The 22,021-nt window shown below is 58.5% G+C and overlaps 1 protein-coding gene across 1 annotated transcript; it reads right to left on the bottom strand.

Moving 5' to 3' along the window:
• Positions 1 to 385: 385 nt before the first annotated feature.
• Positions 386 to 13,571, bottom strand: AQP1 (aquaporin 1 (Colton blood group)). The gene is made up of 4 exons (XM_045495223.1): positions 13,020 to 13,571; positions 3,595 to 3,759; positions 3,207 to 3,287; positions 386 to 2,469 (listed from the first exon to the last, which is right to left on the bottom strand). Exons 1-4 carry the CDS (start codon positions 13,407 to 13,409, stop codon positions 2,290 to 2,292), a joined length of 816 nt encoding a protein of 271 aa, XP_045351179.1. The 5' UTR covers positions 13,410 to 13,571; the 3' UTR covers positions 386 to 2,289.
• Positions 13,572 to 22,021: the final 8,450 nt, after the last annotated feature.

The following is a 22,021-nucleotide window of genomic DNA, read 5'->3' as shown; positions in this document are numbered from 1 at the left end:
TGGGTCCCATTACCCAACACAGGTGTGGGTGGGGTCAGAAATGTGAGTGGAGGGACAGAGGGAGAGACAGCTGATCAGCCCCTGGTGCTCCCTGGGCCGTGCTCCCAGGAGGGCAGAGGGACTGATGGGGCTGTCACGCTTCAGTCCTTTCAGGCTCCAGAAGCAAAAGTGGTCCCTATTGAGTGCAGGACCCTGTGTTGCTCAGATGGAGTCCTGTGAGGCTGTGTCCACCCACCGAGAGTACAGATCCTGAGGGCAAGAGGGCAAGCAGTGGCTCCCCCCACCCAGACTGAGTCCCTAGAGTGGGCATCGATCTCCTCTGGGAGCCAGAGATCCTTTGTTGGGAACACGGTACCAAAAGAAGAAAAACTACAGGAAGCCTCGATGACCTTGCAAGTCATTTTCCTTTATTGTGTTAACATATAATGAAATTCCAATTCCAAAGAGACATATATGCAGAGCAGACAGATGCAGAGTCTGGTATGCAGCAGTGAGAACCAGGCAGGAAGTGGGTCTGCCCCCTCTCCCCTCCAGCACAGCCCTCACCCCTCCTGGCTTCTAACCACCGCCCAGGCAGAAACCGAGCAGCTGGGAATAAGAGGGGTCAGTCTCACGGTCCAAGGAGTAGCCAGAGACATGGCCTTGGTTGCCAGGCCTGGCCAAATCATTAACTAGCTGTGGGACCTCGGGCCTCAGTTTCCTTATCTGTTAAAAGGGCTAGAAGTCCCTGCTAGGGAATGGAGTGTGTAGATGTTGTGATGGGTTGGTGACCATTAAGGGTCACCTGGTTGCCCTGCTGCTTTGGGATAAACTGCAGATTGAATCACTTGGGTTTTGTCACCATCGTGGCTCCAGGCGTGCCGGGGGACCTGCTCTGGTCTTGAAGAGACCAGGTAGATGGCCGCCCCTGAAGCAGACCCTGCACTCTGAACTGTCCCTGGGCTGCACTGGTAAGCTACCTCATCAGGCCAGGCTGACTGTCCCCTCCAGGTAAATGACAAGGGAAGGCTGTGCCTGGGGTGACACAGGGAGCCTGTGCAGGTCTCCCGGCTGCCCAAATGCCTCCAAGCAGGAGTTTAGCAATAAGGGGGGCAGGGATCTGCTCCTCCTCTCCCCTCATCATTAGCTGAGGGCTTGGAAACCTCGCTAAGAGTCCAGCAAAGCCCATTCGCCTCTGTGTGCTGATCCGCACCACGGTCACCTATCCTCAGGCTTAGGGCTTCAGACGACCAACTGCCCTTTAAGAAACACACACCTGCATAAGCGTGAGCTGTGTCTACACCGGCAGGAGGAAGTGGAGAACCGAACGGTGATCGAGATGATGCAACGACAGGTGAGAAAGGTCAACTAAAGCTCAGTGAAGAACATGGGTATTCCTACTTTGCGCACCCGCCGGCCTCATTCCGCGACAGCAGACCCTGTCCCCGCTGCGTGGGGGTCAGCCCTGCTCCCCCGGGAGCCCTTCTCACGGCCTGGACTGCCTCCGCTTTGAAACATGTATGCATGTGTCCTGTGTTCACACAGGTGTCTACGATAGCTACACATTTGGGAAAGAACCAGGGCAAGTGGAAGAAGGGCTGCCCCATACTACATCTTCTAGAACCCACGGAGTATCTACACTTACAGAACAGAGAGGCCTCAGGCCCGTATGGCTCTCCCTGACCCTGCCACTTTACAGATGGGGTCACTGAGGCCCCGAGACATGGACGATCCCAAGGTCGTACAGCGAGTTTGGGGGGTGGGGGGTGCAGGTGGAGCCAGAAGCAAGCCAAACTGCAAGAATGAAGCCTGTGTGCCACTTGCCCCCCACCCCTGCACCTCCTGGGATCTCTTCCCCTCAAAGCACCCTTGGGGACAAAGTGCATGTTTGGGAAGAAGGAGGGCCACGCCCAAAGGCACAAAGCAATAACGGTGGCACCCCAGACACCTGCAGCAGGTGAGCTGTTGAGCAACTCTGGGATGAGAGGGATTTTCTGGCATACCTTCCATCACACTCTGAGGGGACACCTTAGCACAGTGGGTCCCTCTCTTTCGCTTCCTCCGTGACTTCAAGGGAGTGAGTGGTTGGTAAATCTTGGTCCTCAGGAAGCCCAGAGGCCAGGAAACAGAGAAAGAGAAAGAAAGTGACAGAAACAGCCCCAAATCAGGCTTGACCACGCAGTTCTGGAGGATCTTTGGGAAGTGACGGTGGCCAGCCTGTCAGAGTGTCTAAGACATGGATTTCACCCCTCCCCTCCCTCTGCCCGCCCCTGCCCCGCCCCTGCGTGGGTGCCCGGGGCCAGGGCCTCTCTATTTCGGCTTCATCTCCACCCTGGAGTTGATGTCGTCGCCATCCAGGTCATACTCCTCCACCTGGCCGCTGGTCCACACCTTCACGCGGTCTGTGAGGTCACTGCTGCGCGGGGCCAGGATGAAGTCGTAGATGAGCACAGCCAGGGCTCCCCCGATGAATGGCCCCACCCAGAAAATCTAGGAACAGAGAGGGCATGCTCAGAGGGCGTCCACTGAAAGCCTCCTCTCCTGGGATGCCTTTCCTGAGTCCGCCCCCCACCCCCGGCCGACCCCACGGCATGGGTTCTCTCCCACCGGTGCCTGGGATTAGAGGCAGGCGGTGTTGAACCCCAACATCCCGATTCCAGTGCCCCCAGAGCTGGCCCAAGCCAGGACTGTGGTAGCAGGCATCTCCTTGCCTTCATGTGCCTCAACTCAGGGTGCCTGGTGTGACCAGACCAGCCCCTTCTTCAGGGTGGCCACGGCCCCACCCTCCCCAGCTTTGGAAGGGCCACAGGAACATCTAGTTTGATCAAAGGTGGGTCTGAGACAGAAACATCCACAGTAAGAACAGCTATGTCCATGGAGGGCTGACTCTGTGCTAAGCTCAACCTATAGGCGGCGAGGCCACTTGTCCCAGTGCTACCCCCAGTGGGGGGTGCTACGATGCCCCACTTCACCGCTCAGGAAATGCAGGCACCACAAGGGCCCGGAGCCTGCCCCAGGTCACCCTGAATGGGGTGCCGCTGGGATGCTGGCAGGCAGCAGCCCAGCCTGAAGTCTTATCCCACCACCCCCATGTCAGGCCTCGGTTTTCCAATTTCCTTGGCCCTGTCTGTCTCCCACAGCCTCTGTGATGAGGGAGGATGCTGCAGGGTGGAGTTGGAACTGCCATTCGGCACCTCCACCTCCCAGGGGATGGTGGGACCCCTTACCCAGTGGTCCTTGAAGTTATGAGTAATCACTGACGAGCCAAAGGACCGGGCGGGGTTAATGCCGCAGCCTGTGTAGTCGATCTGCAAGGGGAAGGGCAGGGAGGCAGAAGGGGGAGAGCCAGAGAAACACAGACAGAGGGAGAGGAGGCGAGGCAATGACACACAGAGAGAAAACAGGGTGGGTAACAATCAGGCTCAGAAAGAGGGGCACGCTGACCCAGAAAGATGGTCAGGGGGTCCCTGTGCTGCCCTCTCCTGAGCAGGACCCTATCCCCAGCCCCAAAGAGCTGATCATCCCACCCCCCTACCCGTGAGAGGGTACCCCGACCACCTCTGCCTGGCCCTGTTCTTCCCACCCTACCCCCAGCCAGGAAGACCCCACACTCACCGCGAGCAGATGTCCCAGGGCCACAGAGAGGCCGATGGCGAGGGGGCCCGAGCCCCCGAGATCACGGCGCCTCCTGTCAGTGGTGGCCAGCACACAAAGCACCAGCTGCAGGGTGCCGATGATTTCGATGCCCAGGCCCTGGCCAGAGTTCACACCGGGGGCCAGCTGTAGGATAGAGGGACAGGGAGGTTGGGTGAGTGGGCAGAGGAGGGACTCTGTCTGAGACCCACCCCCCCGGGCCCAGGCAACTTGGTGTCCTCAAAGCCCATGACATCAGCCCCTGGCTAGGCCCAGAAGGGCCCAGGCCCCTCCCGAGAACACACCTCTGGTAGTGGACACCAGGCTCTGTCCCTTCCACGACTTTGAGGAGGTGCCAGCTCAGCCCCTGGTACCTGCCTCCTCCCTGCAGCACTCCGCCTAGAGGCCAGAGAAGCCTGGGGTGAGGCAGGGCATCTGCCCACCTCCAGCCAGCCAGAGTGCCCTGCGGGTACCGAAGCCATAGGCAAGGGGCAAACCCCACACATGGGAGGAGACGGTCAGGGATTCTCAACCCTGCAGGGAGCAGAGAAGCAAATGGCCGGAGACATTGCTTCACACCCCAAAAGTCCAGAACATTCCACCCCATCTCCTGCTGCATCTACAACTCCCAGAGTTGAGAAGGGTCTTCCTCAGTTAGCTGGCCCCAGCTCCCTTAGTCTCTCTCCCTGTTCTGGTCTCCCGCGCTGCCCTGCCCTGTCTCCTACCCACCCTCTGTCTGTCTCTCCTGGTTCTGTGTCTCTCCCATTTCTTCTCAGCCCTCCCTACATTCCCCTTCCTCTCCCTCCTGGAACGCCAACCCCCCCCCCCCCCCCCCCACCAACTCCCTGGCCACATAGGCCCCGCCACCACCGTCTGGCTACCACTTGCTTTTGGGCCACTTTTAGAAACATGAGTCATGGAAAAAGAAGGGAATGGGAGCCGTCATGAGGTCACCGGAGCCCTCCCCCTGCAGCTGCACCAGGGAGACCCCTCCCCAGGGACCCCTGCGCCCGCCCCTTTGTGGGGGTCCCAGGGGCCAGGGGCACCCGTATAGGAGAGCTAGGCCACGTGAGCAAAGGCTCACTGGCAAAGATGCCTGGATGTGGCCATGTGGGCTGTCTTCCCCCAGGGCAGGGCTGGTGTGCCCAAATACGCCTGAACTTGAAGCCTCATCCTGGGGGCATGAGGGGGGCATCCTCCAAAGCCAGAGGGCATTTTTACAAAACTCTAGGTGGGGGGCCCTCCTCCACTCCCACGCCCAGTTTTCTCAGCCCCACCCTGAGGCCATCTTACAAGAACAATTCTCTTCCCGCCTTTGTCTGCAGCCCTGGGTCACAGGGAAAGTGACTCACATCCCCTCCCCTGTGTTGCAGCCCCAGATCTAGGCTTTTCCTGGCCGACCCCAGAGCTTTGACCCCTCAGCTCAGCCAGCCCGGGGGGCAATGCCCAGTTTTGTTCCCATCCCTGTGTTCAGGTCCTGACTCTCCTACTTGTGCTGCCATGGCCATGGCCTTTCCCCAGTCTGACCCTCAGTTTCCCCATCTGTAAAACAGCTTTTCCTGCCCACCTTCCAGAGTGGCCGGAGTTTCAAAGGCAATGGTGGGGGGTGTCTCGGGGCATCTGGAAAGGGTTGCTGAGGCAGGAGGGATCAGGACAGTTGTGGCTTTGTTCTGGTTCTTTCTCACCTTATCCCCAGGACTGGGGGACAGCCAGAAGGGGCGGGGCCCTGCACAGCGTTGCGGAGGCCGGAGCGAGGCCTGCCTGGAGCCAGGACAGGCTCCGTGGAGGTGAGGTTGGTGTGACCGGGCCAACTTGTACAGATGCCCGTCACACTCACACCTGCTGCTGCCCTCCTGCTCTTCCCGCTCTCTCCTCTGCTCCCCAGCGCCAGCCTAATTGCTAGCTGGCCGGAGTCCTGAAACCAGGCCTGGCATGCGGATTAATGGACCCATCGTTCTAAGTGGTTCCTGCCTCCTATACTCCCCATTCCCCACCCTCTCACAGACTGGGCCTGGCCGAGCTCATCTCCTCCCCCAGTTCTTAACCAGGTCTGAGTACCCCAGGCCCTGCTCTGCCCAAAGGCATGCCTTCTTATGCAAAGTGAGCAGAGCACAGGAGCCGGGTGCCATGCCCAGCACTCTTGAGTCCACAGGAAGCAGGAGAGGTGGCCACCCGCCCTGGGAACTCTGGGTTATATACCCCCTTCCTGACCACCCAGGGCGTTTAGCTCAGAACCACGCAGGTTGACGATCTTCCTCTCCCGATACCCATCACCACCACCACTAGGAAGCCTCCCCTGATTGCTTCAGTATCTACTGGCTACTTCTGCTTTAACCACCAACGCACTTGTGTGACTTACATCTGGAAAAACTTGATAATTCAGAACTGAAAAGGATAGTTTAAGGTCTGTTGAAACTTGATGTCCAGGAAAAGTAGGTAAACATTCAAAACATGTTACTGTTTACAACCCATTAAATTGGAAACAATTGCTTAAATAAGGCTAATCCCAGTTGTGGTCACTTGGTGTTGGGAAAAAAAAAATATGTCTGCACATCGCCAGGTAGTTTTGCCCAGCCGAGGCTTTATATTTCACTGATTAAGCCCCCTTCCAAACAACAACAACAACAACAACACAGTTTTATGAATATAAGGATAAACAACAGAATAATCCACACATTTAATGTGAAGTATCAGAAAGACGCCAGCTCTGCATTTTCACATCAAATCCATTTACGCCCACTGTCAAGGCCCAGTTCAGATCCCACCAGCTCCAAGAAGCTTCCTCCTATCCCTGGCTGAAATTAATTTCTGCTGCTACCCACTCACGCTGTTAACCCTCCTTCCTCCTCTGTAGGTCGTCCAACCCCTGGCCTGGGAGCTTGGTGAGGACAGAGTAGGGAGACCTTCCCATCTTGCTGCCCAGGCCTCATAGGGGACACTTGCTGCATAGCGACAGAAGTAGCAGATGATGCTAATTTTCCAGAACTTCTATCCTCTCTGGAAGCAGCTTGGAAGGGAAGCTCTCTGGATCCAGTGCTAGTTTATTTGCTTTGTAGCTTGGAGACCACAGGCCAGTCATTAGTTTTTGTGGGTCTTACAGGGCAGCCATGAAAGCCTCTGTAAGAGAATAGATGAGGAGGCTGAGTCCCAGGGACAAGATAGCAAAGCCAGGATCCTTGTCCCAGCCAAGGGTCCTGATGTCTATATGCTCAGCCAAGGGACCTGGCTATTCCCAGCTTGGTCTGAGGAGCAGGCAGAAGATGGCTGTCTAGCTGCCAGTGTGCCCCAGCACCCAGGAGAGGGTGGGGGACAGGGCTGACATTTCTAGACAATGGGTCCCTAGAACCATCCCTGCTGCCCATGGACAGACTGACCAAGGTAGCTTCCTAGGCCCAGGGCCCCAACTTGACCTGAGCACCCTGGTGTCCCACGCTTGGGGAACAGCAGGCACCAGACCTGGCTGCACGCTGAGCACACACTCTCAAAGAACAGGGGAGGGGAGACATCAAGGCCTGCCCTGCTCACCCACTGCCTCCAGGACTCAGCACTCACGTGAGGGGGACCTCAGTGGGTCCCTTGTGCCACTCCTTCGTGGATATTCCTGTGTGCATGTTCCTGTGGGTATCCACGGCTGTGTGTGCCTCCGTGTATGTTTGTATATTGGTACCTGCAGGATCTGTAGGTGATCAGATGTGTCCGGGTGTAAACTCTCTCCTTTTCCTTTTCGTGAGACGTTAAGAGGCTTATTACAAAATAATTGAATGAAAAAGTCTACCAGAGAGCTACGTAAATTCGAAACCTGTATGCGCCAAACAACATAGCCTAAAAATAAGTGACAGTTGACAGAATATAAGGAGAATTTGATCAGTCCACCACCAGAGTGAAAGAGTTTAACAACCCTCTCGTAGAAACTGATGGACTGAAGCAGTCAGACAATATAAATAGCACAAACAGGAAGGATTTGAGCCACATAATTAACAAGTTTGATTTAAGGAAACTCTGTAAAGCCATCCACCCCAAATTTGAGAATATCCACTCTTTTTCAGCCCGTGTGGACATTCAGACGAACTAGTCAGGTATTGGCCAGTGTATCTCAACTTTCTCTGAGAATCCCTATCACACAGGGTGCCGCCTCTTACCAAGGTGGGCCCTGTGCATCTGGGGGTCTCTGTGACATGTGGCCCTGTATGGCCGTGCTGTGTGTCTGATGGCATTTCTGAGTGTGCAGCCCTGTCTCTTTGTATCACACAGCTACACAGGGTCCACTACTTGGCTGGGGAAAGGGGAGGAGGAGGAAAGGAAGCCCCCTTGAGGGACAAAGAGTCACAGATCTCAAAGGGCCCTTATTTGCCCCCAGAAGCCATTTCATCTTCCTGACAAGAAACAATACACAAAGTAATGGCTTCCTCCTTCCCTCCCTCCTTCTTTTCCTTACTCCAGGGCAGTCCCCATCCTCCTGCCAGGGAAAGGAAGAGGCTCCATTGAGGAGCACTTACCCCACCTTCCTAGGATCCCAGGGCCCGAGTGGAACCACCCAGGCTTGAGAATATGCTCTCTACACCCACGTGTGTATGCCCCTATGTGCCATGTATGTGTGTGTGTTGAGGGAGAGGGGACTTTAGTGAAGTGTGAACACGTGCACTTTACAGAAGCAGAAATAATCAAGGGCTGGGAGGCAGGCTGGGGGCATGGTCCTGCCCTGCCGTGATCTGCTATACAACCTCACAATCTCAATGCCTCTGTGGCCTCAGTTTCCTTATCAGTAAAATGGAAGCCTCAGCCCAGATTTTAGCCCCGGACAGTCTCCAGGATTCCTCCCTGCCTGACATGGGACCCCTAGCCCCAGGACCCACAGTCACCCTCCCAGCCAGGATCCTGAGTGCAGGAGTCCCACAGAGCTATCTGACCTGGGGTCTCAATACGGCACACTGCTGTACCCCCACACAGCCAGATGCCCCCAGAGCTGGCTGCGGGCAGATTCTACTTGCACACCTAATGATAGGGAGCTTACTGGCTTGGTGGCAGCCCCTTCCTGATTAAAAATAAAAATTGCTTCTTTGCACTGAGCAGACATCTGCCTCTCTAGTTGTCCTGGCAATGGAATTTCAGGCACTGAAAGGAGCTGCTAATGGGAACAGGGCATTTTCCAGGCTTTTCTACCATTTTTGAGTTGGGGTTCTTAACCCCACAGAACTGCAGCTCCTTGGTTACATAAAGAGAGCCCCTCACTTATCCCCCTAAGCATCACTGTGGGCAAGGAGCACCCCCCACCACCCCCCCCCCACACACACACATCCCTGGGGAGAGGCCCTGGCTGAGGGGACAATGGCCATGACAACATTTTCCTGCCGACACCTGCGAGTGTGTTGGCTCAACCCCAGCTATTCAGGAGACCCCAGACCCACTGGCGCTTCCAGAGGGCAGGGACCATGGCCCCCAGGGAGGCTCTACCAACAAGAACAGAGGAAGCCCTGAGCCAGTCCCTGAGGGGTGGACATACGGCACGTTTAAGCCACCTGGGGAAAGCCCTGGTGGCTAATGCTGAAGGAACCCTTGCTGAGTGGGGCCCTAGAGAAAGTGGGGAGCACTCTCTGGGACTGAGCTCAGGTTAGAGGGCCCTACATGCAATTGGCCCGCAATGAACTAATGGCTCAAGGTGTGAGAGGAAGGCTGTGACCCAGGGGCGTGAGGGTGAGGCGAGTCCCCTCGGACTGAGGCACTCCAGCGGGCCACGTCCCCTCTCGTGGCACTGCCCCTTCAGAAGAGGATTCACAGAGCGAGCCCTGGTTAAGGCCAGGTATTGGGGTGGGCAGCCTGGGGCTGGCAGGGCTGCTCCGAGGGCCCCCCCAGGGGAAACAGCCTCAGAATTTTCTGTGGCGAGGGAAGTCTCCACCACAAAACTCCTGCCTCTCGATGCCCTCCCCCTCATCTGGTTCTGGCTGGAAACAGTAATTATATGTCCCAGCTGTGGCACCACCACCCAGCCCCCAGCCCCCCTCTCTGGGCACATCCGTCTGAAAACTGGCTTCCCTTTCCCCAGCCCACCCCCAGCTCTGGAGGAGGCAGAGGGGCCCTCAACCCTGGAAGAACCGGTGGCCCAGCGCAGGGGTGGGGGGGAAGGGGGCCAACAGGGAAGGGACAACCCTCTGGCTCTGTGGTTGGGGAAACTGGGGAAGGGGAGAGTTTAGGGCTGAGGCCAGGCCCAGCCTTGCCTGTGCTCACAGCCTGTGCCGCCCTTTCTCTGCCTGTAACCCCCTTTTCCTGCCTCCACATTCAGGTTCCCCATGGAGCTTCTTCCCCGAAAGCCTTCCAGGCCCTTCCCACCGCTCAAAGGCAGAGAGGTTCCTTTGCCGCTCTGACAGTCCCAACACCTCTTATCACACCTGCCTCCTGCCCCATATCGTGGGCAGCTGTGCTCGGGGCTTATCTTGCTCGCCAGGGTCTGCCAAGGGTAGGGAGCTGGTGACTCAGCCCCCAGCTCAGCCCCCAGCAGTCCCATTTTGGTTTGCAGGGAGCATGGGTGAGTGAGCCAGAGAGGGGAGGAATAAAAAGAGCCAGCTAACAGTCAGGACTCCCAGGTCCAGGAGCATCTTGCATTTTCCAGAGCCCAGCCACGCCCCGCTGTGTCCCTATTTCATAGACGGACACTGGGGCAACACAGGCGAGCTTGTTGGTCTGAAGTGTTTCAGTGTCTGACAAGGAAAGAGGGAGACGGGGACACCAACCCCTGCCTCTGAGACTGTCACTTTGGGCCTAAATTGGGGTTTGGCTCTTAGAACCAGCCAGGATCCTATAGGCTGGACAGAGGCCCGTGGTCTCTCCAGGGTGCATCCCAAGTCCTGACTCAGTGAGAAGAGAGTTGTCCCACCATGCCCCCAGGGGCACCCCCTGACTCACTCCAACCACTTCCTGCCTCCTTTCTCTATTTTCCTTTGAAATCTCCATGCCAACAAAGGGCCCCACCTAGGTTTGGGCCAGGGTGGGGTCCGGGGCCCAAGGGGCTATGGGAGCCTCCAGCAAAGCCTGGGGGAAAGAATGTGTCACTTGCTGGGTAGACTGGTCTCTGCCCCTCTCGAGGCATTGAGGCTGCCTGCCGGGTCCCTTCAGATCCCTTCAGATCCCAAGTCCGGTGTCCCAGAGGAGGCCTTGAGAGAGATGCTTTCTCTGTTTCTAGGCCTAGAACTTGTGCTTCTGGACCCCAAACTTCCATTGTGTGGACAGGACCCCACCTCAACACTCAGTACCCTTGTGTTCAGTACGGCCCCTCTTAGGCTCCTCGTAGCCAGACCCTCCTGGGAAGGCTGATAAATTCAAGTCTGCAAAGTGAGCTTGCTGGTGGTATGGGCAGGGCCGAGAGAGATCTAGAGACCTGGGTTCCTTCTTGGAGTCTCAGGGTCCTCAGCTCCAGTGAAACTCAACAGGTGAGCAGGAGCAGGCCTTGAACACGGTGTGCTTGCCTCTGAGACCAGGGCTGGCCCCTGCATGAGCTTATCCCTTTTCCCCCCCCCTATCTGCAACCTGCCCAGGCCAGGCATCTGGGTAACTCTGCAAAATGGAGGTCAGAGAAGGGAAGGGACACTGGATCAGGGTGTGGCCAGATCAAAATGACACCGTGGGTGCCCACCCTCCCCCACATCTGCCCGTGATGCCTGAGTTAGAGCGCAAGGTCTGACAACAGATGCCTGTCCTGCCTGTGCCTTGAGAAGGAGGGTCAAGAGGGGGCAGAAGGCCTGAAGAGATTCAACCCCTCCCCTTCGAGGCCCTTTTCCCCACCCCCCATCGCGCCCAGCCCAGCCCTAGTGTGAACCTGACCCTACCCAGGGGGCACTCTCCGAAGTCACCTGGCTCTGCCCCTCTGGAGAGGCTGAGGCTTGGAGGAACGTGGCCTGCCAGAGTTCTGCCCCTTCTACCCACCTTGGCCACGTCTTCCCTGACTAAAGTCTAAACTCCAGCCTGTAGGCTAATCTTCAATCTTGGGCTGAGCCACAGTTAGCTCCTCGGAGGGGGCTGGGTAAGGTGTCACTGTGACACAAGAAGTGCTAATTCCCCCGTGGCAAGGCCATGCCCTCACCAAGCCTCCCCCAGCTGAAGCGCCGGGGTCTGAACTTCAGCTGGGAAGCGCGAGAACGATTGCTATATAATCACCCGCCGAGGAGCCCTTGGCCGGCTCCCTCACCGTCCCTACACCCGCCTGCCCTGCCCGGGCCTGGCCAGCCTCCTTTCTGTAGATCTGATTCCTCCTCTGTGCTCCTTCACTCTCCCCTTCCCTGGGACGGCACCCTCCAAGCCTTCCTCAGCCTCTCTCAGGCCAGATTCCCCCCTGCTGTGGCCCAAGCCAGGTCTGAGTTTGCACTTGGCTGAGGGTCTGGAAAAGCCCAGGTCCGCGACAGCAGGCAACTGCCGCCAACGGCCAATTAGCTGTGCTAAGCGGCCCGGGAGGAATGCTTCTCAGCAGCTGCCACCCAGTCTCCAACCTCTGCTTACCACCAGCGCCCCCAGCCCAGACCCCACTCAAGCCAGGAGCAGTGGGCACACACAGGTACACGCACACACCCCCACCCACCACCCACGCAGTGGCCCTAACTCTCCCAGGCACACTTCTAGACACAGATGCACGCGGGGGCACACAAGCTTACACAAGCTCAGAGACCCATGCCAGCATCCACGTGCACACACCGCTCACACACACACACACACACACACACACACACGCGCGCCATGCCTCACAGTGCCCAGCGACAGAGAATGGAGCCCAGACAGGAGGCAAGATGTCCCCACGCTGGCCACCACCCCACACTGCAATCCAGGAAAACCACCTGCAAACAGCCAAGAGAGTGTTTTCACCCCCGGTCTTTGTCCACTCCCTGGGGACCAAGGAGCAGGAGGGGCTTTTTCCTTGAAGGCAGTTCGTTGGGGGCCCTGTGTGACCATGGGGCCGCCCACCTGGGTCCTGCTCATGCACTGGCAGACCTGACACGGACATGCCCGGCATCTAGGTCAGGGCAGCAAAGGGACAGCGGACAGCAGCTCCTGGGGGCCGGGCTGTGGGAAGAGGGAGCTGGCTGCACAGGCAGAGCGGAGGGGGGGCCGAGAAACTACAGCCGAAAGGTGCAGCACCGTTGGCCCGAAGGTTAGCTGCCTCCAGAGCTTATTCCCCACAGTAGGTGCCCACAGGGGACACTGGCAAGACTATTGTTCTCTGGGTCTCGGCTTCCCACAGTGCCTGGCAGAAAGCAGGCTCTGGGCTGCAGGTGTAGCTGAGCACCAGCCCCAGCTCCGCATGACCCCCAGAAGCCTCTTGTCCCCTCGGCTCCTCAGTGTCCCCATCTGCACAATGGGTGGAGGGGGAGACCTATGCCATCTCTGCCCCGTTCCAGAGCCCTGGTGCCTGGGACGACCTCACATACCTCGTTTCGGCCGAGTGAGTTGTCCGGCAGGGAGGAGGTGACGCCCGAGAGGATGGCAGTGGCCACGATGGCCCCCACGCACTGGGCGATGATGTACATGATAGCCCTGAGGATGCTGATCTGGCAGCTGAGCAACAGCCCCAGCGTGACGGCCGGGTTGAGGTGGGCGCCACTGATGTGGCCCACGCTCTGGGCCAGGGTGGCGATGCTCAGCCCGAAGGCCAGTGACACCTTCACGTTGTCCTGGGAGGCACCTGCTGTCTGGTTGTTCTTCACCGGGTAATTGAAGCCCAGGGCGGAACCGATGCTGATGAAGACGAAGAGGGTCATGGCCAGGAACTCGGCCACCACGGCCCTCCAGAAGAGCTTCTTCTTGAACTCGCTGGCCATGCTGGCAGGGGGCTTGGCTTGAGACCGCTGCCTGGTGCTCGACTCCCTCTGAGAGCTGAGCCACAGCCCGGGCTGGGCCTATTTATAGGGCCCCGGGGGCAGGAGAGGAGGGGGGAGCACAAAGGGAGGAAGGCCTCTCCTCGCTCCTGGCCCGCCCCACACTGCACGGGCCTCCTCTCAGCGATGGATGCAGACACAGCGCTGCTGTCGGCCTGCCAACTTTTTTCCCTCCCTCCTCTCCCTCCTCCCTCCCTCTCTCCCTCCGCCCTCAGCCCTGCCCAGCCCAAGGAGGCAGGCAGGAGGCAGCCACTGCTCTAATAGGCTTTGGGAAATTCCTCCAAGTTGGCCCCACTCAGGGGGCCACAGAAGTCCAGGTGTCCTTGCCCTATGTGCAAAGCTCAGGGGGTGCCCGCAGGCAGAGCCAGGAGCACTGGATGGGGCAGGCTGGACTCAGCAGGTGGACGGTGCCTTCCCTGGAGGCGGGGCACCATGATACTGCTTGCCTGGCATCCCCATCCCATCCCAGGGTGGCGTTAGTCTGGAGTCCCCGAGTCCAGGGATCCCTGGGGGCATTCTGGGCCTCCTGCATCCCAGACTAGGCCTGGCCACTGGAAGTCACTTTAGGGACGTCCCAGGCCCCAGAGCCACTGGCCAGGTCCAGTTGATGGGGGCTCAGAGGCATTGAGACTCACAGAGAGCTTGTCTGTGGCCCACCCTCCACTCTGGGGTCAAGGGCAGGCTTTGGGGGCCTTCACGCTTCTGGAGAAATTTGAACCAATGATTTCAGGGCAGGTGGGGAAAATGGGAGCAGTCTAGGACTTTCCTCTCAAAGGCTGCAAGCCGGCAGACCACTGGGGAGAGAGAAGGGACGGCAACCTAGCCTGGAGCCAGGAAGGAAAAAGGAGAAAAGACACAAGATAAGGGGAGAGGCAGAGACACAGACTGAGAAGGGAAGACAGACAGACAGACAGGGGAAAACAGAGGGAATGAAAAAGTAAAAGGGGAAGTAGAATCCCAGCAAAAGTGGAAGTGAAAGAGAGACATCTCCAGGCCAGGCCGAAAAGGAGAGACAGACAGGGAACACAGAGGGTGAAGAGATAAACTAGAAAGAGAGGAGACAGGACTGGACCCAGAGGCAAGATACAAAGGGGGAAAGATGGGGGAGGGGACAAGGCTGCTCTGCAGACCCCTGTGGTCCACCCTGTGCCCTCCCTGCACAGCCTTAAGCCAGAGGCCCAAAGGCAGCTGATAAACTGTGCAAGCAACTAGACTCCCACCGGCAGGCAGCTGCTGCCCGTCCGCCAGCCTGGGGCAGTCAGGGTGTGCAGTTAGGGACAGAGCAGCCAGGTGGGGCCCTGGGAGGCAGGCAAGGCCCGGCCCAGGAGGGAGGGGCCCACTCTGGCCCTCTCCTCCCACCTCCTGCCTACCCGTCCTCGGTCCTGCTCCTGAGTATTGACTTCTCCCCAGTTTACAGGTGGCAAACTGAGGCCCAGCAAGGGGAAGGACATCTCTAAGTTCTGCATGTGCCAAGGGCAGGGCGTGAATGGGTATGCGGGGTCTTTGGCCTCGTGTCCAGGGGCCATCTGCCGAAGACGACACCATTCCCTGTTGGCCACCGTTTTGCCTGGCTGCAGCACGTGCCGCAGCCACCCTGGAGCGGCGACGAACCACCCAGGGATCAGCCCGGGATTTGCCGGGAGCAGGAGGCCCCCTGGGGGTGGAGGTGGGGGGAGCCGTGGCCACCTAAGTGCCTGTAAGTACAGGATGGAGTGGATGCAAGGCATGGAGTTGGCACGGTGGCCAGAGGGCCCTGCACGCTCAGCAAGGCCCGGCGGCCGGAGGTCATCGGTGCCTTATTAACCACCCAAGAGAGGGAGCCAGCCGGACTGGGCCACTCCCCGGAACCTCCTCCACATCCTTTCCTCTGGGCAGCACTTGCTCAGCTCTCCACACCCCAGGAGGCTGCTGCCTTATGCCTGGCCCTGGCCACTTCCCACGACCCCTCCGGCCCCCTGAGCGTCCTGGCCCACATCTGTCCCTGCCCTCCACTTGGTGCGGGGAGGAGTTCAGATGCTGGCAGGTACCAGGACTCAGCCTGGAGGCTTGAGGCAGGCAGCAGGGGGAGAGCTGGCACCAGGCCCACAAGGGCCACCGGACTCAGGCTCATGCGGGGGTGCGGGACTTCCTGCTCCGGTTTCCATGACAGGCTCCACGGGCCGGGTCAGGATCCGTGAGGAAGCACCGTGTGCTGCTATGCACCTGAGAGTCACCTGGGACATTCTCATTTATCCACCAAATATTTACTTAGCATGCCTCATGTGCCAAACTGTTCTGAGCACTGGGGTGACAGCTGCAAAGCAGACCGCCCAGCTCCCTGTCCTCCTGAAGCCTGCGTTCTAGCATGGGCGGGCTCCATGTGGGCACTCCAGATGGTGGAGTTTGCAGCTGTACAGGGCACACGTGCATGAGTGTGTACTTGCCGGGGACCTGCGTCCTTCTGGAGCAGGGCATGACGTGGGGGGGTCCGGAGTAGCAAAGCACTTTTGCCTAGGCAAATTAGGCACCCACCCATCTCAGGATGATATGAGGGTCCTCAAGACAACACCCTGGACATCCACTGCATCTCCTGCCCCCTCCCCCATGCCCACCTGGCCTCTGACTTAAAGGCCACCCACCATTATACTCCATTCCTTTGGGCAAAGGCATTGCCATCACCAAGAGAGGCCGTCAGAGTGCAGACATCTCTAGAACAATGCCTACCTCCTTCACCCACCATCTCCCATAATGCAGAAGGGCCTATGTAGCCATGACCTGACCATTTCAGTGCAAGAGGGAGAAATGCCACTGCAGCCCAAGACCCAGGAAGGCTGCAAACCCCATGGCCTTCTTCTCCCTGGTCTGCCACAAATCCTGGCTAACCGGGGAACGGAGGAAGGGAGGAAGGGAAGGAGGGAACAGTCTCGGGCTGAGGGCTCATCTTCACCACAGCCCTGGGATGCTCAGATGTTAAGTGATTGGGCAAAGAATGGCAGAGCTAGGATTAGAACTCAGGACCCTCCCCCCCCCTCCAACCCCGGCCCAATTCCCAGAACCCCAGTCTGGTTCTCTGTTCGCCTGTCAGGAACGGCCCCTGACGGCCCTGATTACCAGACGGAAAGCCAAGTTCTGATGGCCCAGTAACAAGGACAGGACCGAGAGATCCAGGCCCCAGGATGGGCAGGGAACATGGGGGCGGAAAGGAAAGGGCCATCTCCAACCTCTCCGCACAATTGGGACAGGGTGAGGGGTGGATGGAGAAGGAAGCACTGAGCTAAGAGTGGACACTCAGAGTGCTGGGAGAGACCAGAGCCACCCCTGAGCCCTACAACCCCGGGGAGCTTGGGCTCTGAGGCAGGGTGTTACCCACACCTCAGCTCCTCCCCACCGCGTGGCCTGCCTCCGTGAGCTCCGTGTCCCTCCCACGGATAGTGGCACAGGCCCAGCCTCCAGATCCCACAGGCCCGAGCCAGGCTACATAAAGGGAGACTGCTCCCCTCCCCAACTCCTGAGCCCCGGGCGGGGCTTGAAGCCTCTCAAGGCCGGGCACTGTCTGGCCCTTCAGGAGCAACAGTCTGAAATCGTTTTACCAGATGTGCCTTATTTCTGATGTGCCCGGCGAGACCCGCTTTCCAGTCAGAGCTGGCTGTTTCCAGGACAATCTGGGCCGTAGCTCCACCAAGATCCAGCGGGAGAACCTCAGGCTTTGTCCAGAGATGGGTGCACAGCTTCTCAGATGCATGGAAGATGGGGGAGGGGGGGTCCCAGGCTGCATGGGGAGAAGACACCCATGGGTGTGGTCGCAGCCGTCACTCTTTCAACCAGAAGCTTCTGTGGAGCCCCGAGCAGAGGGGCTGAGGGGAGTGGACCCTCCCTACTGGGCGGGGCAGGGGTTTCCCACCCACAGGCCTCGGTGTGGGAAACAATGACTTCATTCCCTCCGGGAGGCACACCAGGAAGATGGAGCTGGAGGCGGAAGGGAATTCTGACAGCAGACTGGCGTTGACCATGCGGTCACCATCATCAGCCCACCAGCATGTTGGATGAATCTTCCAGAATCGGTCAGGCTTTCCTGAATTGAGGCAGGGTGCGCTAACAGAGGGTGGGAAGACAGGACAAAGTCCTGGGGAGGGGGTGAAACACAAAAGAATGCCTTCTCCCACAGAATCCCTCTGCCTCCTCGTGGCTCTGCCCCTCCCTCAACAGGGTGCTCGGTGCATCCCTCCCCTGAACTTGATCTAGGACCTGCCAGTCCTGGCTCTTGGCTGCACAGACGGGGCCCGTCCTCCACCCCTGCCCCCCGCACCACTGCCTGGAAGACATGGGCCAGGGAGGCATGGGCCAAAGTGGGGACTCTACATTAGTGTGGAGTCATCCTTCCAGTGAGGTTCAGCCAGACCCCCACCCCTGAGCCTGGGGGAGCAGAAAAGGGACCAAGGCCCAGAGACCAAAAAGAAGACAGAATGTCCCCCACACTGCTCAGCCCAGTCCTTAAGGCTCTCCACTCTCCACCCCTTCCCAACTCCAGACAAGGTCCCCGGCTCCTGTGCCACCAGGCTCCCTGTCCCCGGATATTTGCATGTCCGCTCTTCCTCCTGCTAGGCACCCTCCTTCCTTCCCCTTCCCAGCGGCACCTCCTCTCCTGACCCTCAGTTAAGGCAATGCACCTTGGCCTCCAGACCGGGTTCTCACCCCCTCCACACCCCTGCCCCCACCCCATCCGCTGATGGCCCTGCTGGTGAAGCTGGGCTGCAGGACAGGGCTGGGGTCTTCTCACCCCCGGCCCACCATGCCCCCAGCAGAGCTGAGCTCAGGGGATGATCCAGGAGATATCTGCACCCTGACCATCCGATTTCCCTGAGAGACAAGCACCCACCTCTCAAAGCCTAGAATTCCTCCCTGACAGATAACTCCTGGCCATTTAGGCGTCACACGATCCCCCTTAAATCAAAACCGGATTTAGCGGGCCACCAGTGATTCACCAGGGGCAGAACAATTTAGTAATTTTAATTTTCCAAGCTACTTCTCCTCTCGCTGTCTTCCCCCACCCCTGCCTTCCCTGAGCAATACTGTGTGTGTTGGGGCTGGGGGCTGGGGGGGAAGGTGATGTCAAGCCTATTTCTGGAAAGTGGAATCTTCTGTTTGGATGTTCACTCAACTCTTCAGCAATATCCCCGTTTGATGCTGCAGAGGAGGAGACAGAGAGACAAGATGGGGACAGTCGCCCCCAGCCCTGCTAGCATCCACGAGAGTTCGACATGCCACATTCAAAGATGGGAGCAGGGCTTCGAGGATGGGCTGGGCTCCCAGGACTGAATGAGGGTGCCTTGAGGACACAGGGCTGCCCCCTGTCCCACCCCCAACTCTGCTTGGACTGGAGGAGAAAAGAGGGAATGAAGTCACGGTTTCCCCAGCCCCGCCCTGCGGGCGAGGAGGCCATGCCGGGCCAGGAGGGCGGCATCCCTCACTTCCAGAAAATGCTGGTGGTGGCATTCTTGCCAGGCGGCCGGCAACACCCTTGGGGGCCAGGTAGGGCAGAGGGCTCTGCCTGGAGCCAGCCTCTGCAGTGTGGGTCCCTGGAAGGAGAGTCCTCGTCCTGTGTATAAGCGACTTTGGAGCGTTTCCTTGCCCTGGGCACACACACACTTCCCCTCTCCACTGACCTCACTGCTACTGCAGCTTCCGCTCTACTTTCCAGGCCCTTAACCCCTCCTGCCTGGGCCCTCAAAATCTCCTCTCTGTGCCTTATTACATCCTAACGCATCACGATTGGGAAAAGAGGCTCCGCTGGCCGTGGATCTGATGCCCTCGTTCTACACATGGGGAAACTGAGGCTCGGAGAGGCAACGTGGCATGCCCAGCATCCTTTTGTGAGTCAGGGGCGAGTTAGGACTAGAGTCCGGGTCTCCTGGTGCCTGCCAAGGCCTGGCCTGCTAGCCACACCCAGCCTCTTCCTCCCCTCTTCTCTACTTGGTGAGAGGCTATCTCCTCCTTGGACTCCAGCAAGGACTCAGAAAAGCGCCTTCCCTGAGTAAGAGGAAAGAGACCTGGGCAGCAAGAACATATCCATGAGGGAGCCTGCCATCTACTCCCCCAGCCTGCAGGACCTAATGTTTCCATCTCCCAGCAGGGCCTGAGCCAGTGTAGAGGTAGGTCAACCCCCCACCAATGCCGTTGTCCCCCAAATGTCTAACCCCCGTGGCTCTTTCGAGTTCTGCTCAGTTTTCAAGGTTTCCCAGCCACCCTGCCCCCCTCCCATCCCCCCCCTCACCTATAGCCAGTGTCCCCAGAAGGGGTGTCCATATGCTCTCAGCAAGTTCTGCAGGCAGGAACGATGCTCCCTCTCCTCCTCCAGCCCCTCTCCTGGATGCCCTATGCCACGTGGCCACCTGGCCTCACTGCTCTGCTGTGGATCCCACGGCCACTGCTGCTCTCTACTATACCTTCCTTGGCCGTGTCTCTTCCCGAGAACCGCCACGGCTGCTGGCTCCTGCCCCAGCTGCCCCTTGGTCCCATCACCCGTGCCGGGTTCCCTTTGCCTCCTCTGGGTCCCACTGCTGGGACCGGCTTGGCGCTTCACAGAGCCAAAAGCCTCACTGGATTCTTTGGCTTCTCCCCCAAGCAAGTCCCGGCTGGGTTCCTGCCATAGGAGCAGACCTGGGCCCAGGCGCAGCCTCCTGCTCCTTCCTGGGCCCGACAGCACGGCCACTTAGGTGCCAGCTACCCGCGGGGCTTTCGGGAAATTCCTGTTTCTCCGTGCTAGGGGCTGTTCTCACAACTCACCACCAGGATTCACCTGTTCATCTTTACAGCAGCACAGTTGTAAAATTCAGCTTTTCATATTTGTTTATGGAGGCAGAGGCCCATGAACGCAAAAGAGCCCAGGGTCCGTGAAAGTGAAAACATGGCCTTGCCCCCCACCACGGCCGCCCCCCACCACTACGGCTAGACAGCAGTGCGCAGGGCAGGGACAGAGATGAGCACACTCCCGCCAGGCTCAGACTGACCCTTCTAACAAGTAAAGCATATTCCCAGGCTGAGCTGTGTCCCCAGCCCTCTCCTTCACCATGAGTCCTCAATCCCTCTCACTTGCCCCTGCCAAGCCACACCTGGCTGGGGTTGCCACAACGCAGGCTTAGCTGTCCCTTCCCCCTCCCCTGACAGTGCATGGGCTTGCATCCTCAAATGTGGGTACACGTGCGTGCGCACACACACACACACAGCATGTGCTTGCACACATGTGTACATACGCATGGGCAATGCACACGTACACACCAGCATATACATCGGTTGCCTGCACAACACGTTGCACGCACATGTGTATACACATATGCAAACACATGTGCATACTCAAACCCACGCAAGTGCATGCACAACCTCACGTGAGCACAGGCTTGTAAATACACAGAGCAGAGATACACATGGTGGCCATGAACCTTGCACCTCCTAAACCCTCTGCTGTGTATCCTGTGGCCTCTGCTGCCTGTACCCTGAACCCCGGAGACTGTATGGTCTCTCTGGCACCTTCGAGCGCTCATAGCTGTTACCACCTGTGCGGTTCATAATCCAGGGGCCTCTCTCAACTCATCTCCTTATCGGGGAGCTGACTTTAGATGGTGGAGAGGAGGAGGCGTGAGCAAGAGGAATGCAGTGGTAGGCATTTCTGTAACTGCATGGCTCCAAGGTTCCTCTCTTGGGAATACACTATGTGTGTCCTAGCCTCTTCATTTCCAGCCAGGACCCCCTACCCTGGGGGGGGATGGGGACTGGATCTGACCCAGCTCTCTGCTCACAGCCAGATGGGGAGCAGGCTCGGTGTACAGAGAAGCTCGGGAAAGTTTTCAACGGTGAAGAGAGCCAGCCATCTGCCAGCCCACCAGCCAGTGTCAGGAGGGGTGTTCTGAGCCCCCGTGGAGTGGGGATGGGCAGGTGCAATTCCGGGACCACCCTTTTCACTCTTTGGCTTCCTAGGATATCATGATGCTGTGGGCTGGGGCCGGTAGGGGTAAGTCTAGGAAGGTGGGAGGTGCCCACCCTTGTCCCTCTCCATTGCAGACCCCTCCCTCTGTGGTCCGCTCTGGGGATTCTATTCATGTGAAGCCAACATTCCTGGAGCCCACAGGGCCAGCAAGATCATCTCACACAGGCAGATCGCTGTCTTGCCTAATGAGAAAATGATCACATGGCCCCCTGCCCCGGGCCCCTGCGCCCAGCCAGGCTCTGGCTCCCCAGCCCTCAGTGTCAGCAGCCTCACCCCAACACATGCACACCTCCCGCTTGTGCTGTTGTTCTACAGGTGTGTCCATCGGGCAACTCACAGGGTCCCGTGCCTCCCCATCCAGAGCCCCCCTGTCACCAAGGGTTGGGCACCTCTGAACGCCCAGAGTATTAGACCATTAGGATAGGAGGGCCTTCAGGTCATTAAGACCCTATTGCACAAAAGTGAACTGAGGCCATGAGCTAAAGTGGCTTCCCCAGTGTCACACGCAGTCACCGCCCCCCCTCCCGCCCCATCCCACCAGCAGAGCAACAGCCACCAGGGCACACAGTGGACCAGGAAGGACTTGCAGCATGAG

This window comes from Leopardus geoffroyi, chromosome A2 (assembly GCF_018350155.1).
Source record: "Leopardus geoffroyi isolate Oge1 chromosome A2, O.geoffroyi_Oge1_pat1.0, whole genome shotgun sequence".
Taxonomy (NCBI): Eukaryota; Metazoa; Chordata; class Mammalia; order Carnivora; family Felidae; genus Leopardus; species Leopardus geoffroyi.
This window is presented reverse-complemented; position numbering and strand designations above follow the sequence as displayed.

What these genes read in the sequence shown, in the direction of transcription:
- AQP1 (XM_045495223.1), bottom strand. Translation starts at nt 13,409, where the DNA reads ATGGCCAGCGAGTTCAAGAAGAAGCTCTTCTGGAGGGCCGTGGTGGCC. An exon ending in ACTCACTCGGCCGAAACGAG is followed by an intron (nt 3,760 to 13,019) that starts GTATGTGAGGTC and finishes TCTATCCTACAG; the next exon opens with CTGGCCCCCGGTGTGAACTC. An exon ending in CCCTGGGACATCTGCTCGCG is followed by an intron (nt 3,288 to 3,594) that starts GTGAGTGTGGGG and finishes TTCCCCTTGCAG; the next exon opens with ATCGACTACACAGGCTGCGG.